We start from the raw sequence: 17,500 nt of genomic DNA, 5'->3' as shown, positions 1-17,500 counted from the left end.
CCCCCAGAGATGAACTCCATCATAAGGGTATGATGTTCCAGCCCCGCTTGAGGGTCTTATGATGGCTAGAAAGCACAACTATTGATCATTCTCACTTATTCTATTGTTTTCTTTAATGGCCTTCATTATTTGTATTATTATTATTACTGGCTTATAGTTTTAAATATCCAAAGTCTATATTTTTAAACTAGTTGGAAGACTTAAGTTGTCCCTACCGTAACTGACTCAAATAGCTGGAACAGGTATCGGTGGCAATGGTGCGACCATTATTTTAATAAACAACAATTAAAATAGCAAGATTAGCTAGCTTGCTGCATACTGAATCAATAAGGATGGGGCATTAGCCAGCTAACTGTAATCCTTCATCTCTGGGGCTTTAATGTTAGCCGGCTACACTTCATCAATATAAGCCTTGTAGTGGCTAGCTTAGCTACTTCATCATTTTACCAGAGGTTTAGTATTAGCTAGCTGAGCCACTCCATCATTTTGCTATGGGTCTGGTGTTAGCTAGCTTAGCCACTCCATCACTGTGATGCATGATCCAAAGAGGCGCCCTGCCTTTGTCTTTGTGTCTACCGCTTTAGAAACAGAGGATACTGGTCTACATACATAGGCCTGTTCTTAGGCTCTTCTGAGCATAGGGAGCCACAGGACTTGGTCCATTTTCTGATGCCTATCTATATTTTTCTTCCATAGCTGCTAATATCATACTTATACATTATATATATATATATATATATATATATACATACACACACACACACACACACACACACACCTCAAGGACATGGAGCCTATGAGCTCTGGTTTGAATGTAAAGCAGAGCTGTTTACTTTGGAGGTGTAGCTTGTGCAAAGCGGAGCATTTAGATTATGAGAAGTCAGTCATAAAATCAACCCACTGATGTGTCATGACGTCAAGTGTGCGCACAACAGGGAGTGATGGAAATGATCACGCTTGGCAGTAACAATATGTCTTCCTATATGCTAGAACGAAACATCCCGTGGTCTTTTTATGTGTTATATTGTGGAGCATGTGTGTACCTCTGTACAGTATTCTCCCCTCTTGCTTGTTTTCTTGGGGCTATATAGATTGAAAATTGCATCCGTTATAAATAAGTTATGTGTGCTGCAGACTTTCCATCTCCTACCGAGCATGTATTTTAGCTTTGATATGTGCCTTCCATCTATCCTGTTAGCTGAGCTGTGCCTCCGGGGTTATATACGACACATAATTTGTGATGTATAATAGGTCTGTGCATTGCAGATTTTGACTTTCCCCTCAGTGTTTTGCAGTGATTTGTGTGTCGGGTCTATCCTGCTGTGCCTAAGTTGTGTCTGGTTGTCTTCCATGTAGCAGCAGCTCCAGGCTCACCAGCTGTCTCAGCTCCAGGGCCTGGCCCTGCCCATGACCCCCCTGCCGCTGGGCCTGAGCCAGCCGAGCCTCCCCGCCGTCACCACCTCCTCCGGTCTCTTCTCCCTCTCCTCTCTGCTGGCCTCCCAAGCCCAGCTGGCCAAGGAGGAGAAAGCCTCACGTGACGGAGTTGACAGCCACCGCGAGGAGGACGGAGACAAGTCTGATTAGATGGTGTCCCCCCATGCAGCTCCGCTTTTTGTCCAGAGACCTGAATCCCTAGATCTGAGCCCCCCTTTGGCCTACAGCCTCTCCCCTGGTCTCCCTCTCTCTGACCTTAGCTAACATGGGCTTCGATCCCATCAACACAGCTCCAGCTACAGACCCCTAACCACCTCCCTTTATTGGGAGGGCTTTGGCACCTGCCCCCTAATGCCAGACTAGTCCTGATCGCTTCATATTTACCGTACATAGGTTGTTTCTTTATCCTCCCTTCTCTCTATCGCCATCAGAGTGTCTCCCGTGTCTTTTTCTTTAAATACTGTCTCTTTTTTTGCATGTGATTAAGCTTCAGTTATTCTGTTTATTTTTTTTTCATCAGTACTGCTTTCTATTTCTGTTCCTTCCTGCCTTCCTGTTGCACTCTCAGTTCTCATTCCTGTTTAGTTTCTGGGTTTTTTTTCTCCATAACTCTATTCCTCCACTCGCACCCACCTCTCGCCTCTGTTCTAAGCCGGTCCTTGTTATGCAGGACTGATCTGTGACACCGAACGCTCCGCACTGCAGGCTAAACATTCTTTGGCAAGCTGTAATACTTTTCAGACACGACACAGGAATTCCTACAAACTTCATTTTCCCAACAAAGAGGTCTGACAGAGATCCGTAGTCTTGATTTTGTTTTTGGATTTTTTTATTTTTTTTTTGGCAGTACAGATTGCATGCATTCATTCCAAGCTAAAAGTTGGCTTTGGATTTAAACAGTGGATTTTTATGGAGCAGAGAAGTGTTTGAATAGTGCCCTCGTGTCCCGGCTCAAGAGAAACATCTCACACACACACACACACACACACACACACACACACACACACACACACACACACACACACACACACACACACACACACACACACACACTTCTAAACCAAAAAACTGCTGCTTTTAGAGCAGAATAGTTGTATTGGGAAGACAGTTGACGAACTAAATTTATATTAAGAAAGGAAAAGCACCTTCTTCGAGCAAACTTCCTGCTGAGAGTAGTGAACAAACCCACTCAGGAAGCAATCCACCTCTACTCAGCGGTCCTCGCCTGACCCTGTGAGGTGCGTTAGGTACGATGCCTCCAACCCGCTCCTCCAGTGAAAGGCAACGTTTTCTTCACTAGTTAAATGAACAAAGACGCTGCTAGACTCCTGCACCCTCCCATCCACCCTTTGCATCTTTAATGTGCGCTAATATTAGAGCAGGCACCGAGGGGGGAGAGAGTGCATGTTGTGTGTTTGACAGCAGAGGGCAGTGTGTGTCTTCCTCCTCGATTGGGTTCAGAGCAACAAAAATAAAAAAAACATGCAGAACAATGACAGAGAACAGGCTGTTTCACAACGGGGAAGAGCTTATTCATCCACTCTGTGTGTACAAACTGAATATACAGAGACTAGACTGGTGACATTAATCTCTGCATGCGGTCAGTCCCAGTCTCTGTCATCATCCAGTTCTTGAGAAATAGCCTTCGATCTGTTTTTAAGGAACCTCGGTGTGAAACGGAAACACAACTGGACCCGAGCTTTTGAGCCCTCTGTAATTTCTGATTTAAATATGGTACATTTTGATCTGTCACATTATATCAGGCTAACACTACATTATTCAGGCGGTATTACACCTACGTACAACACTGAGTGGGAAATTTCCATGACCTAACAAAAATATTATCAGTGCAGCTCACAAGCGTCCTCCACAGCTGCTCTGATGAGTAAAAACTCCCCCTCAGCCTCACAGGCCCTGTTTTCAATTAGCTCGTCTGGTTAGGCCTCTCGTCAGGTGGAAGTTTGGCGAAGCTATGCTGGGAATAATGTGACGTCATCAAAACTCTGGCTGCGTTCAAACTGTCAGTAGCAGAACTTTATAGTGCCCCCAAAAATACTCCTGGTACGCAGCAGGTACCGTACGAACAGTTTGATTCTGAGCACAGCTTGAAATAGTATGAAGTTGTTCTTCTATAAACCCCCGACACACAGACACACACACACACACACACACACACACACACACACACACACACACAGACACACAGACTATTTCTTAGCCTCCTGTCTCTGAATTAGCGACTACACTGAGAATGAATTTGGGAAAAACGCCTCTCCAAACGATCTTTGGCTTGATGACGATAAAGCACATTTTTTATTTTAAGAGATTCAGAAAGGAAACAATTACACAAATTGCACGTTATGGCACTCAGAATAAAACCCTTCATTTAGTCCAAAACTTCAGACGACACACTCTGTTGGTGAGGCGACTCTTTCAATGATGCTCATTGTTGTGTATGTATGTGGATACATGAACCAGGTTCGACACACAGAGATGGAACGGGTTACTGTTCTTTCTAAAGCTGTTCTGCTTGTGAGTTAAGCTTGCAGCACATCGTCCTCCCACATGCGGTATGTGTCGAGCTACATACTGTCCTCGTAGTGGTATGCAGAGCGTGTAGACACACACACACACACACACACACACACACACACACACACACACACATCAATGCATGTCTGCCGGGGAAACGAGATTGATTTCTTTCTAGTCGAGTCATTTTTTCAAAAGAATGTTTAGTCCAAACTTTTCTGTGATCAATGCACTTGTTTTGTTTTCTGTTTTTTTTCCCCTCTTATTTGTTTTTAAATATTAATCAATATGAACTAGAACGAGAGTTACAAAGCTGACGTTATAAACATACAAATTAAATTCTATGTATTTGTTCAAGTAGTTGGAGGCGCTTGCCTCTGTATACAGTTATACATAGAAAGCTTTATGTGTATATAGCTGCATCTTTTCTTGTCTGTCCTGGATGATTCTTGTGCTATTGTGTTACAAAACTGATGTGACACCAGGGGGGAAACTGCAGTACGTTGACCCCTCCTCTCCTCTCTTATCCCCCATGCCCTCTACTCCCACGCCACATCCCACCTCCCCCGACTTTTTTCCCCATAGCGTGAAGCATTGTAAGCGTTTTGAGCTTTGTAAAGGTCTTTTTTTAAATACTTATTTTGTGCATAATGTAAAACCTGAAAGTGTGTACTTTGGCAAAAAAAAAAATGTTTTGTGTCTGAAATCATAGCTTCATTGAAACAACAACAACAAAAAAAGAAACTATTAAAAAGTACAACAAACATTTACTATAAATAATATGAAATGTTCTGCAGTAAGGAAGGACTTCTGGTGCCTTACAAATAAAGTCAATCAAATCATAAGAAAGTCTTGTGTGACTCTTTTTGAATGTCTGTGTGGTCGGTGGTTAGAAGGCCTTTATTGTGATGGAATGACTAATCGAATTTGGTTCCTGTAAAATCATTTTTCCCTGTTTTATGACCTGTATTTACTTTAAGTCACTGGTAACCGCAGGCATATGGGGAACTTTATTAGGCTGACCGTCCAAACAGAAGTCCCCAATTGAAGACGAGTGCTGCAGCCTCTGAAAGTTTAAAGTCAATACTTTTTTGCATAGTGAGCCAAATAAGATTTTGTTAAATATCCCAAATTTTAGGCAGATATTGGTTCCAGATCATCTCTTTAACGTGTGAAACTTAACTTGCAGAGATCTAAAACTTGGTAGAAGTAGGCGATCCATCACAGGAAATGTTTATCTTTGATTTCTTGTTGAGGTGAGGTGATCTAATCCCATTTGTGTTCGTGATTTAACTTTTGAATTTATTTTGGTGGAAGTGTTCACTGGTTGTTCAAAAATCTGAAGAAAGTTTCAAAATTGGTTAAACCCTTAGGCTGGAAAGTAAGTTTTTCTTATCACATATTTAGTCTTTGGACACATAAGGGGACTAATGGTTTTTTTTTCTTCTATGCATTTCATTATATTTTTGTGCCCAAAGTCTAAATAAAGTATGATAAAAAAAATGTCACTCAGAAACTCCAAGCAGCACAATCAAGTATTTGGTATCTATGAACTCATAAGTTGAATATCAAAGATATACACGTACATTATGCAGTGAAAAAAAACACTTAATAAAGCTAATGTTAGCGTTTTTCCTCATGTCTGTTTTCATGTGACCTAAACATTTCAAAAGTCGTACTGTTGAATGCTTGCGTACAGACTTTCCATATCAGATTTCAAATCATATGTGGCCTTTTGCCTTTTATTAAATACGGTCTTGGCACACTGCAATGGTAAATAAATGCATGCTATTTTAAAACAACCAAATCCATCCATTCATTATTTAAATCTATTCATCCATTCAGCTTTGACCAAAATCTCAGCTAAATTGTAAAAAAAAAAACATTTTTGTAATCTATTAAAAATCACTCTAAACCAACGGCCGCCTGAAGCGTTGGAAACAAATCTGAAATACTTCAAGAATGAGATGTAAACGCGCCAGAAGGCCCGTTTAGTGGCTACTCTACTTCGATCACACAATCCTCCTGAGCAGTGTGGAGTTGCCCAGTTGAGGGAATTGTAGAGGTTGAAGTTTAAATCTTTGCACACAGCTAGCAGGTCTTATAGTATAAGATATAGAATACGTTTCCATGATGTTGTGGGGCTGACTTGAATTCATGCTGACTTGAGTGCCCGTATCTGTCAGTCCACCTTCTCTAAGACCCAACATCGAGGTGTAAATGACTTAACCACATCTGTGATTTAAAGCTGCTACAAGGGACTTTTATTTTGCGATGATTGTGGCGGTCCCTGCGGACGAAGGTGGTAGTGCTTCCAAAGCGCCAGAGTCCCTTTAGAAAACCTCTCATTTTACTGCAGGAGGGTCTGGCAGTCTGCTCCACTCAGTTCTGGTTCTGGTTCTCCCTTGCCTCTCTTTCCTCCAGCAGGTCCAGCAATAACGGCCTGGGCCTCCAGCAGTATAGTCCCAAGCGGGGACCAGGGGAGCGGCGAGGTGAGGCGAGGCGAGGCGAGGGTCCTGGCCGGTGGAGGAGACCCCGGAGCTTCTGACTGCAGTTCCTCACAGTAACTTTAACTTATTTAGTTTTGTACAGGAAGATGAATTTAAACAGGATCTGACTGCCTTCTGACTGCTGGAGGGTTCCTGTAGTTCACATTGGATCCACCAGGAGGAAGTGTTGATTTACGTTTACCAGCACCTGCACTCTGAAACCAGCAGGTAATTGCTCTGAGGTATTCTTACATGTGCTTCTGTGTTTGTGTCTCATTCAAGAGGGAGCTTCCTGTTCTTTTGGCTGCGTTGATGAAGGTTTATCTATTCAGCGGCGCATGTACCCAGAATTGATGTGACATCTCGGAGACGGTGGATCACGGCCTGTTTGGCACCTGCGCATAATCCTCATTTAGATGCTCAGTCTAACACTCCTGAGACTCATCTCATTCATTCACACACACTGATGATAGGCAGATTCATGCGCATGCAGTGGATGTTTTTATTAATTGTTTCTTTTTTTTCTGTTTGAATGACAGCACATCCTTCCTCCTCTATCTCCTTCTCACTTTCTTTTTCTTCCCCTCTCCCTCGCTCCCTCCTGTTTGCCTTTCCCCCCCTGTGTGTCCATGCGGGCACATGAGTGTGTGTGCCTGTGTGTGTGTGTGTGTGTGTGTGTGTTCAGAGTTCAGAGTTAGAAAAGAGAAAGGCAGGCTTGTGAAACCTCAGAGCTCCTGTGGTTGCAGCCCTCCTTCCTCTCTTCCTCCCCTCCTCTCTCTTTCGCTCTCCCCACAGACAGCTCTGGATCTGACACTTGAATAAATATGAAAGTGCCCTATTTTTTCTCTTTCTGTCTGAGGATTCACACGCTGCTCACAAGCCGCGACGCAGAGGCAGCGTAGGGGAGGTTTTCTCTCATCGAGTCTTTTTCTATAGAGCACATTAGAGCCTGTGGAAAAAAGATAAAAAGTTCCACAATCATATTCAAGTTATTTAATTAATGGCACCTTAAAGGTTAGCACTGATCATTCTGTATTTTTGTTGTTGAAATCCCATGAAAAGACCAAATTCGACAATAAATTTATCCTACTAATAATGAATTATTGTCTAATACAGCGTATTCCTCTGTGCCATAGATATCCACTGTTGTCCAAAAACTATTCAGTCACACTTTTCTTCATTACAATAAACACATGTACTGTAGTTTATTTTTAAAGTTCTTTTTTGGATTTTGGGTTTCTACTAGAACACATTTAGATGCTTTAATGTTCAAAAAACACATTCATTTTCTCATACAGTCCATCTGAATATACCTGTTTTCACCCTCTGTCTGAAACGCTGCGTTTTAGCGTCTGTCTCTTTAAGGCCCCACCAATAAAAAGTCTGCTGTGATTGGCTTGCGAAGAAAAATATGTTCCACCTTTGCAAAGGATAGTTCTCAAGCCGTGGGTGGAGATACTCAGATGGGGGCCGGTATATTCTAATGAGCCTGCATGTGTCGTAGGAAGGGGAGCCGAATCTGAGTGGCTCGTTGAATGTTTTCTGATCTTAGCACCCCAAAAAAAACTGACTAGGTTATGTTATTTTACAGTTTGTGGGTTGGTAGGAACTCGAGATACCCAAATGTATGTGCACAACCACTGAGGTGAAGTGAGTTTTTTTGTGATATGTCCTCTTTAAGTCCTCCCCACATACACCACCCTGCTGCCGTAAATAGTCCTGAGAGCAACAAATGTGTATTAATCCGCATCTGAAAATAGTCCTCAATATATTTACTGCTGTTTGAGCATTCACTTAAAACGACATTGCCCAACTGTTTTAAGAAATTACTCACTTTGAAAAAAGGAAAGTATATGTCCATGTTTTTATAGATGAATGAATTAAATTTTGAAATTTGATAACAACAATATAGTAATGCCTTACCCTTTGAGACAAGGGGTCAAAAGATAAATCTAACGGTTCACCAGATGATTGAACTGCATAGAAAGAAAAAAAATATTATTTTTGTATTTTCTTCAATAATTTGTCTCTTGGTGATATACTGTATACTATCACTTTCGGGCTCTTACAAATCTGTCAAATGAAACAGTCCAAAAAGGAAAATAACTCTTGAGTTCCTCACAATGTCTCATGTCAACTCTGCAGACGTTACCTGTGATTAAGGGTCACAAGTGGAAATCAAAGAAGCGAAACCTTCTGGCAGTTCATGGCAGTCAACTGGAGTCGGCCTCTACAATCACACGGCGTATGATAATAATGGCGGTGTATTTTTCACGCCATGTACTTCACACCACTCCCCTAAAAGCTATGCTGTCACTTGTCGTTGACGCTGCTGCTGTTCATGTAGCATTTAAAAAGCTCCGCCTCCACCACAGCATCTACCTGTGTGCTCTGAGTATTGTTGTCACTCCCTGCTGTGCCTGGCAAGTGTAATGACCCTGGGGCCTGACATAATAGTATTAGTAGTTATATTGTAGTGCATTCAATGTGAGTTGGCCGATTGAACTTCATTTCTTGTTTGGAAACCAACCACTGCTGTAAAACGGCCTGAAAGTACATGTGCACTGTGTATACAGTCTTGATAGGAATGCACAAGGGGGCTGCACTGGAGAACAAGGTTGTGTGTGTGTGTGTGTGTGTGTGTGTGTGTGTGTGTGTGTGTGTGTGTGCGTGATGATGATGAGTCTGAGCAAAAAGACGGAGACAGCGAGGGAGAGAGCGACGGAGAGCGAGAAGCGTCTTGATTAATCATGATTGACTCATTCAGAGCCCACTCGTCTTTTCCACCTCGCTCCCTCGCTCCCGCTCTCCTTTATGGCTTGATTACGGAGACGTACTCTCTCTCTCTCATTACCTCCCCTCCTCCATCCCTCACTCCTTTTCTCTCTCTCTCCATCCGTCGCTGAACCGGTTTATTCATCCGTCCCTGGGAAAGGAGGCTGTCAATCTCCGTCTGCCGCCTCTCCATCCTCTAACCCGCCTCACGTCCCTCCATCCATCCATCTATCTCCCCCATCCGTCACTGTCACTCTTTTTACTCTCTTTACTCTTTTCTTCTCTAGCTGTCTCACCCATTCCTGCCACTTTGAGACTTTTATATACATTTTCTCTCTTTCTATGTGCCCCCCCCCCCCCCACCCCCACCTCCCCTCTTTTACCTCCTCTGCTCTCAGAGTGATCTGTCGTTCCCTCTGTGTCTGTCAGGCGGACTCAGAAATGGAAAAAAGCAAACGCCCACGTTTTACTCTCTCTCTCTCTCTCTCTCTCTCTCTCTCTCTCTCTCTGTGTGTGTCTTTGTGTGTCTCTCGGCCTCAGCTGGAGGAGCATTCAGTGTTGACACAACCCGGTCTCATACAAATGCTTCCAGAGATGCACCATGGGAAACCGTCTCTTGGCCTGTTTTTCTAATCTTGCCTTCTCTCTGTGCAGTTCCCCATTGCACACACACACACACACACACACACACACACACGTGTCATGCTCAGTGTGTGTTTGTTTCTGTGTTTGTCTAAGGCAAATACAAGTGTTTATGTGTGAGTTTAGGCATGTTTGCGTGTGTGTGTGTGTGTGTGTGTGTGTGTGTGTGTGTGTGTGTGTGTGTGTGTGGACACTGAGCGTTTGTGTGTTGGCATGCAGATACCAGTGTTTGTTTGTTTGTTTGTGTGTGTGTGTGTGTGTGTGTGTGTGTGTGTGTGTGTGTGTGTGTGTGTACGTGTACGTGTACGTGTGTATGTGTGTGGACACTGTCTGAGCGTTTGTGTGTTGGCATGCAGATACCTGTGTGTGTGTGTGTGTGTGTGTGTGTGTGTGTGTGTGTGTGTGTGTGTGTGTGTGTGAGAGAGTGTGTGTGTGTGTGTGTGTGCAGCAATTGGGTTTCTCCAGCAGCAGGAGACAGAAAGAGAGATGAGAACTATTCAAACTTTAATGGAGTCATATGAGATACAAACAACCTCTCTCTCCCGTCTCCACTCGCTGTCTGTCTTCTCCTTCGCTGACCTTCCTCGTCTCCCTCTTTCTCTCTCTGATATTTTCATCTTTTTTTAAAAATTCACTCTAACCTTCTGTCTCTCGTCTCTGTTCTCTCTCTTCTTTTCCTCTCTCCTTGCTCATTTGTTATTCTCTTTATCATCTCACCCCATTTCTCCCATTACTCTTCTTTAGTTTTGACTCCCATCTCCCATCCCGTCTTCATGTCTGACTCATAATGGTCCTTGCCTTATCTCGATTACTCACCGTCTATCTCTGTCGCTTGTTTCTTTCTTTGAATCTTTCTTGTTCTGCTGCCTAATGACTGTGCTTTCTTCAGCCAATGCCTCATCGCCTTCCTTTTTATTTATTTTTATCTTGGAAGCTCTTTTTACCAAAAGCTGTCTATAAACGCTTGAGCATGTGAGTGTGAAGGAATAGTTTGAGACATTCTGAGAAGTACTTATTTGTTTAATTTGTAGTATGGAGCCAGTACATGTTTAGTCTATCTTAGCCTAGCTTAGCTTAGCATAGGTTAGCATAAAGATGAACAACAGGGACAAACAGCTACGCCCGCTGTCTTCAAAGTTAAAAAAATACCAGCACCTCTAACTTTGCATACATAAACAGAAATGATAAGATACATTGTTTATCCTTCCACCCAGCAGCCTCCTGCTAGCATGGGTTGCCGGATATGACAAGAAGGTCAATGTACCTTGCACTTCTGTATGTGTAGAAGTGAAACTATTTTATACAAATATAGGCCATCTCCATAGCTAAAGAATTTAAGAAAGAAAAATATGCTTGAAAGCTTTTCTACCGAGAGTTAAAGGGGAATTAAATACGAAGCTACAGCTAGCACAAAGACTGAAGAAAGGGGAAACAGTTGTTCAAATCTCACAAATTCTACCTACCGGTACCTCCATAGCTTATTAAACAGATTAAACAATATATTGTCTTTATTAATGGGTTTCAGAGGTGTGTGTTAGTGGATTTTGTTACAGTTTCACAGAGTCACGCTGTTTCCCCATTCCCCTTCATTATGCTAAGCTAAGCTAAGCTAACCACCTGCTGGCTTCAGCTTAACATTCACCTTACAGACTTGAGGGTGGCATACATTTTCTGATTTAACTCTAAGCACGAAAGCAAATAAACGTATTTCCAAAAATGTTTGAACTATTCCTTTAAAAGGTACCATTTGGAGTTTTCTTAAAAAAAACAAAAACAAGAACGAGTGAACTACGCAATCCATTGTTGCTTCATCAAATTTGCTTTGTTCTGACACATCAACATGTAAAACAAGTAGTTCATTCATTCTTTTTTTTATGTAATCTGTTAGTGACATAGTGTCCATCCTATCGTATCCCTGTGTGAGCTGGAACCCTGCACCACCTGGTACCCCGGTGAGAAGCAGATGCTCACGGGGATCTTCAGTTTTTTTGGACAGTTATGATTACATCTAGTGTTTCTCACCAAAACCCAGTGTATGCTTTGTTTCGAAACGTGTCAATTGCATTTCTGTCCTTATCAAAAATTTACGAAGCCAATATTTGAGACCTTACATCCACATTTACCTGCTATTTGGCTAGCGTAAAGGTTTGTTAATACATTAGTGCCAGCAACTGTTAATCAGTGGAATAGACGAAACCCATCAATGGGATTCATTCATATCTTAAACGGACATGTGACATTGATATTAATTCTGTTTGTTTGTTTATTTCCAATCATGTATGAAACTACTCTTTTAACCCCCAACCGTTCTGTGTAAAGAGCATGTTAGGATGCTCTGAAGATATTTTTCTTGCAATAACAGCAAAACAAATATCCTTTTTCCTCCTCTGTCCTCTTTTTTGTCTTTCTGTATGTTCTTGATTTTTTATATCTCCCCTTCATCGTCTTTCTCTCTTTGTCTCTCTATTTCTCTCTCTCTCTCTATGTATATATATATATATATATATATATATATATATAGTCTCTCTACCCCTACTGGTAATGTTTTTCAGTGTAGAGCCCTCCCCTGTGTGGTTAGTGGGCTGTTACCCAGCTGCCTCTGATACTTCCTGCCTGTCACTTCCAATCCTGGTGACAGTGCAGCTAAAACACACACACACACACATGCGCGCACACACACGCACACACACACGCACACACTCGCACACACTCGCCTTGTCTTTTTCTGACATACCAGCGTTTAGGAACATTATTTAGTCGCCTGTCCAAAAGATATGCATAAACACGCACGCTAATGTTTTCCATTCTTGCAAAACCATTTGTGCACACACACAAATACACACTCAGACACAAATTCAGCTGCAGATGCACACATGCAGGGCAACACACACACACACACACACACACACACACACACACACACACACACACACACACACATCCCTTCAACACACGCTGGCAGACATATATGTGCATATATGAGAATATTAGCATGCAGGCACATATGCCCACACGCACACACACACACACACACACACACACACACACACACACACACACACACACACACACATTACTGGCACAGCAGTGAAGTAGACTCCCCATAGCTAAAAGCCAAATTCATTTAGCAAGTGCTGTCGCTCTCTCCCTCCTCTCTCTCTCTCCAGCTCTATTCGCAGCCTGCTACATTGCTCCTCCTTCTCCTCCTCCTCCTCCTCCTTCTCCTTGTCTCCTCCTCCTCGTCTCCTGGTTGCTAGAGGAAAAAACATCTTTTTTCATATTCTTCTTTCACATTTTTAACGGCCTCTCTATCTCTATTCTTTATTATTCACTCAATGTCCACTTACTGTTGAATTCTGAGACTTTCAGCTGTGTCTCATGATCTTCCTTAACGGATGGAGTTTGCTTACTTGTCATTGGAACTGTATGGAACTGTATGTTCTTTTGGTACTTTCTGCTACTACAACCGCAGCTACATATGATGTATGGGGATTCTTGTATTATTTATTCATTGATTTTTTTTCTTCCTATTTTTCATGGATAAATATACATTTAAGTTCTGTGACTTGCGAAATGAGCATTTTTGTACAGCTCATACATGCAACAAATGCTAAAAAAACATCCCTGTTCCCTTTTATGTTGCTGCTGTAACGGTATATTTTTCTAATTTTTTTGCAGATATCTGACCGAGTCTAGACAACAACACTCCCCCTTATCATATTTCCAGTGTGGCTACAAAGTCTGACAGCTCATTTCTTTTCATTTGCGTAAAATGTCAACTCCAAACCTCAGACTTTGACGCAGGTTGAGCATAATCAATATGCAAAGTCAAAGTTCATCAGTTGCTGCCAATATTTTACAATCATACGAAGGGAAATCCACTGACAGGAGCCTCAAAATACCATAACACAATGTAGCCACATAAATGCATGCAAGAACAAGTTGGCAGGAATCTTCTCATCTGTTTTCTGTTGTAAGTTATTCTGTGAAACTGTGGATGTGCCAACTGAGTTCTCCCCAATGTATTGTTGTAATATTACAAACGATGATACCGATCAGAGTTAAAGTTCCATGTCAAATTACAGATATTTTACCACGAATATAAATGTTCTTTAATGGATTCTCTACACCCTTCACAGTCATCTATCTGTCAAATTCAAAGATTTATTGGCAAGAAAGTAAAAAGAAAGTGGACCCCTTGCAAGAATGTTTTTCTAACACGTATCTTAACTCTCTCACTTTTTGACCAGCCTAAATATGATGAATGCACCATCATTCACCAGCATTCACAAGAATTTTAAATTAACATAATTAAAGCCCCAATAATACCATATAAGCTCCTGCCCCATATGTCCCATATTGAAGTCCTGCTTTCAGAAACCATAAATAAAAGTCTATAATTTTTAACAGCGTCAGCAGCGGAATTAAGGGAACTGCTAAAGCAGAAATGAGAGTAATTAAACATACAATCTATCAGTGTAAAATTTGGTTTGATGACAGCAGACTACTTGCTCATGACTCCTTGTGAATTATTTTTGTACGGAAGAGAAAAATCCAAATATGAGAAAATTGAAGTGACTTGCTCAAGTGCTTCTTGCATGAGGCCCAATGCATCAACATACAAAATACTTGAAGAAGTGCAGCTTAAATACAGATTGTTAAAATTAGCAATCACACTGACAGGTCTGCAGATTCTACTGAAGTATTGTTGGCATGTATGATATGTGTTGACAGTTCATGGGTTCATGGCCGGCCCTGTCCCGTCTATCACTCCAACCTCACACCCCGGGCACTACCTATCCCATGTGCCCCGGCTTTGTCTGGTCGGCCCTGCAGTTTCTAGAAAGCACTTTCATCCTGATCCTCATCACTAATTCAGTTGCTTATGACCTTCATCCATCAGCGCTAGCTCAAGTATGAAAACACCTCGGGCGAACTCACTACAATAGTGGCCTGGCTTCTTCCTCACGCCATGAAGTCTGTTTCTTTTCTTTTCCTCCTCCCATATCTCACTTTTCTTTTTCTCATCATCACCTGTCTCCTTGTTTCCGTCTCCGCTTTTTGTTTCCTGCCTCTTATGATCTCTGTTTGTACTGTTCTTTTCTCTTCACCTCTTGGCTGCTTTTCTTCTCGAGCTGCATTTATCTGATGCTCGCTCCTAAAAGCAAGCATTACAGTGAGTGCCAATGACAAGATAATGGTCTGCTTGTAGTTACTCTCCTAAACACAGTAATGCTAATGTTAGATCCTCTCAGCTCCTCTGTGGGCTTCACAAATATATTCCTGCCAACTTGTACTTCAAAATTATAATTCTCTTGGCTTTCTATTTTTTCCTTTGTTGTTCATATTAGAAAATTACACGACTGTTGCACAGGGATCAAGGTTACAAACTGCTGCTCATGCAGTGGAAGGCATTTAGTCATGTTTGAATGTTTGAAGAGTCCTTTTTTTGCCAGCTATGGTCTGTTGGAACCATTTAAAGTCTTTTGTATGACTTCATAAATACATGGTTATCAGGCTGTAAAATGTAAGCTTTGCTCAGTTGCTGAAATGCTGATTTTGATGCAATACAAGTATTTTCAGCTGTCATCTGTGGTGTATTAAGTGAGTCTGTCCACACTGGCTTTTATCCATGTAAGTGGCACGGCTGTAACGTCTGTGTGTTGTTCCGTTGGTTGATCCACCACATTGGTCTAGAATACCAGATGGATTACCATTAACTTTGTACAAGTATCCACCGTGCCCAGTTGATGAACCCTAATGATTTTGTAGATCCTGTGACTTTTTGTCTAGTGTCATCATGAGTTGTATAACTTTGCTGATCACCTGACTTGTTATTGAGTGCAATCATCCCTTAAACCCTCAGGGCAGCCCAGTGACCTATTGGTTGAGGCACATGCCACACGACTGCAGGACCTTTTCTGCATGTTGTCCTAACTGCTGGCTTTTCTCTTATCCAAGATATCCCCCTACATGTTGTCTTTATAACTTTTTGGCTGAAATTTCTTTAAAGCCTCCCCTCCCTGTACAGTTATGCCTGAACTAGTAACAGAGCAATCTAGCAACCCACCAGCTAATGGTTCACAGACGATGTAGCCTCTGGGGGCAACAAACAATTTTTCAGCGGTTTCGGATGGTTTAGCAAGCAGATATCCCGATAACGGATAAAGTACATCCGGGCCAAGACTTCCTCTTCCATGCGCCTGTCATTGTTTACAGTCCAGTTAGCAACTTGACATGCGAGAATGGAGTTGGAGTTCAGGTCTACGACTGGGTTGTTTCACAAGTAGCCAGTTTACACTCAGTTAACAATTTGATTTTTAGCTAAAGAAAGATAAACCATCATCAGGCAATAGCTGACATTGCATTTTGTCCAGTGTGTTCACTTCACATACCAAAATCTTGCCCTGTTGACGACAGATTCTGCTTTCATATCCAGATATTTGTTTATAGAGATACGTGATCATACATTATGTTTGTTTAAATCCACTAAATGCAGAAACATTGGAATATTTTGGGAACATTTTAAATCCTTATCTAACACATTGAGTAAACTGTAAGACATACTGTTAAGTAAGGTTAAGAGAGAGATGCTTGAAGGGTACGAACACGACCCAGCACATATTTTTAAATCTATGAAAAACAAAACTAAGCCACTTATTTAGTTTTTTTGTCACCTTTCATGTGACCTAAATTAGACTTTGCAGTGTCAATGTGAGACTGAAACAGAAACCTGGTACTGGTAGCACTCCTATGTAGCTAGCTATTTCTGGTTACCTGTGCAGTCTATCATTCAGTATTGCATGTAGGTGGTTATTAAAGTAAATCCTTTCTCCACAGTGAATCCTCCGTCAGATGAATGACTCAGTTGTCAGTAGTAAATATAGCAGGCTTCAGAAAGATAGGATGAAGACGGAAAGCTAAAATTTTGTTTTTAAAACGCTTGAATTGGACTTTCGTTCTGTGTTAATGTCTACCTCCTTTGTCTTAGTGTTTCTGCTTGTCTCTCCTTTTTTTCTCACTTCTTCCTTCTTGCCAACTCTCCTCCTCCTGCCGTTCCTCTACCTTTCTTGCGTTCTTCCTTTTCCACTCTTCCTCCTTTAGACTTCACCCTCACCATCCCACCAGTCCTTCTTCCCTTCCCTTCCCTTCCTTTCCATTTCCCTTTGCTGCTTTCCCTCCTTCCTCTCCCTCCTTGCAGACAGACATATGCAGCGCAGTAAATGGCAGTGTGCTGTGTGGTTGTGATGTGGTCTGACTGTGGTTGGTTTGCACTGCCACTGCGGTTCACTTTGCTTACCAGCCTGCTGCTTCACCCTGTTTGGACCCGGCTGGCTGCCTGGCTGGCCGGTCGGACGGTTGACTGACTGACTGCTGCGTAATTGAGGCGGTGGAGCAAATGCACGCACGCACATATACACACATCACCACTACCGCAAGCACAGTCATAAACTATCCTTGTGTCGCCGGAGACACAGGCCAGCCATCAGTATCCCGTCGCTGCTCTGTTTCCAGCTTAACGCTCCCTGTTGTCCTAATACTCCGACAATACCACCAAACACCATTTGTCATCCGATAATTGCAACCTGCTGAAAGCTGGTCAGTGATAAAGCCGAAAATGATTAGTG

General features: G+C 42.2%; 1 protein-coding gene across 4 annotated transcripts in view; it reads left to right on the top strand.

The window, feature by feature from the left end:
* Positions 1-2,474, top strand: part of tle5 (TLE family member 5, transcriptional modulator) — a 34,819-nt gene extending 32,345 nt beyond the window's left edge. Inside the window, exons 6-7 of one of the 4 annotated variants that reach the window (XM_068707249.1) lie at positions 1-27; positions 1,360-2,474. The exon at positions 1-27 is cut by the window's left edge and continues 48 nt beyond it. In XM_068707249.1, the coding sequence (XP_068563350.1) occupies positions 1-27; positions 1,360-1,584 (252 nt within the window). In that variant the 3' untranslated portion in view covers positions 1,585-2,474. Of the gene's footprint in view, positions 28-1,356 lie in introns of all 4 variants that reach the window. The other 3 variants (XM_068707248.1, XM_068707251.1, XM_068707250.1) reach the window with 3 other exon arrangements.
* The last annotated feature ends 15,026 nt before the right edge of the window (positions 2,475-17,500 follow it).

The sequence above is a fragment of the Cebidichthys violaceus genome, unplaced genomic scaffold (genome assembly GCF_023349555.1).
Source record: "Cebidichthys violaceus isolate CVI_PGR_0920_01 unplaced genomic scaffold, fCebVio1.0.p SCAF_13, whole genome shotgun sequence".
In the NCBI taxonomy this organism is placed as follows: Eukaryota; Metazoa; Chordata; class Actinopteri; order Perciformes; family Stichaeidae; genus Cebidichthys; species Cebidichthys violaceus.
Note: the sequence above shows the minus strand (reverse complement) of the source record. Positions and strands in the feature narration are given on the sequence as shown.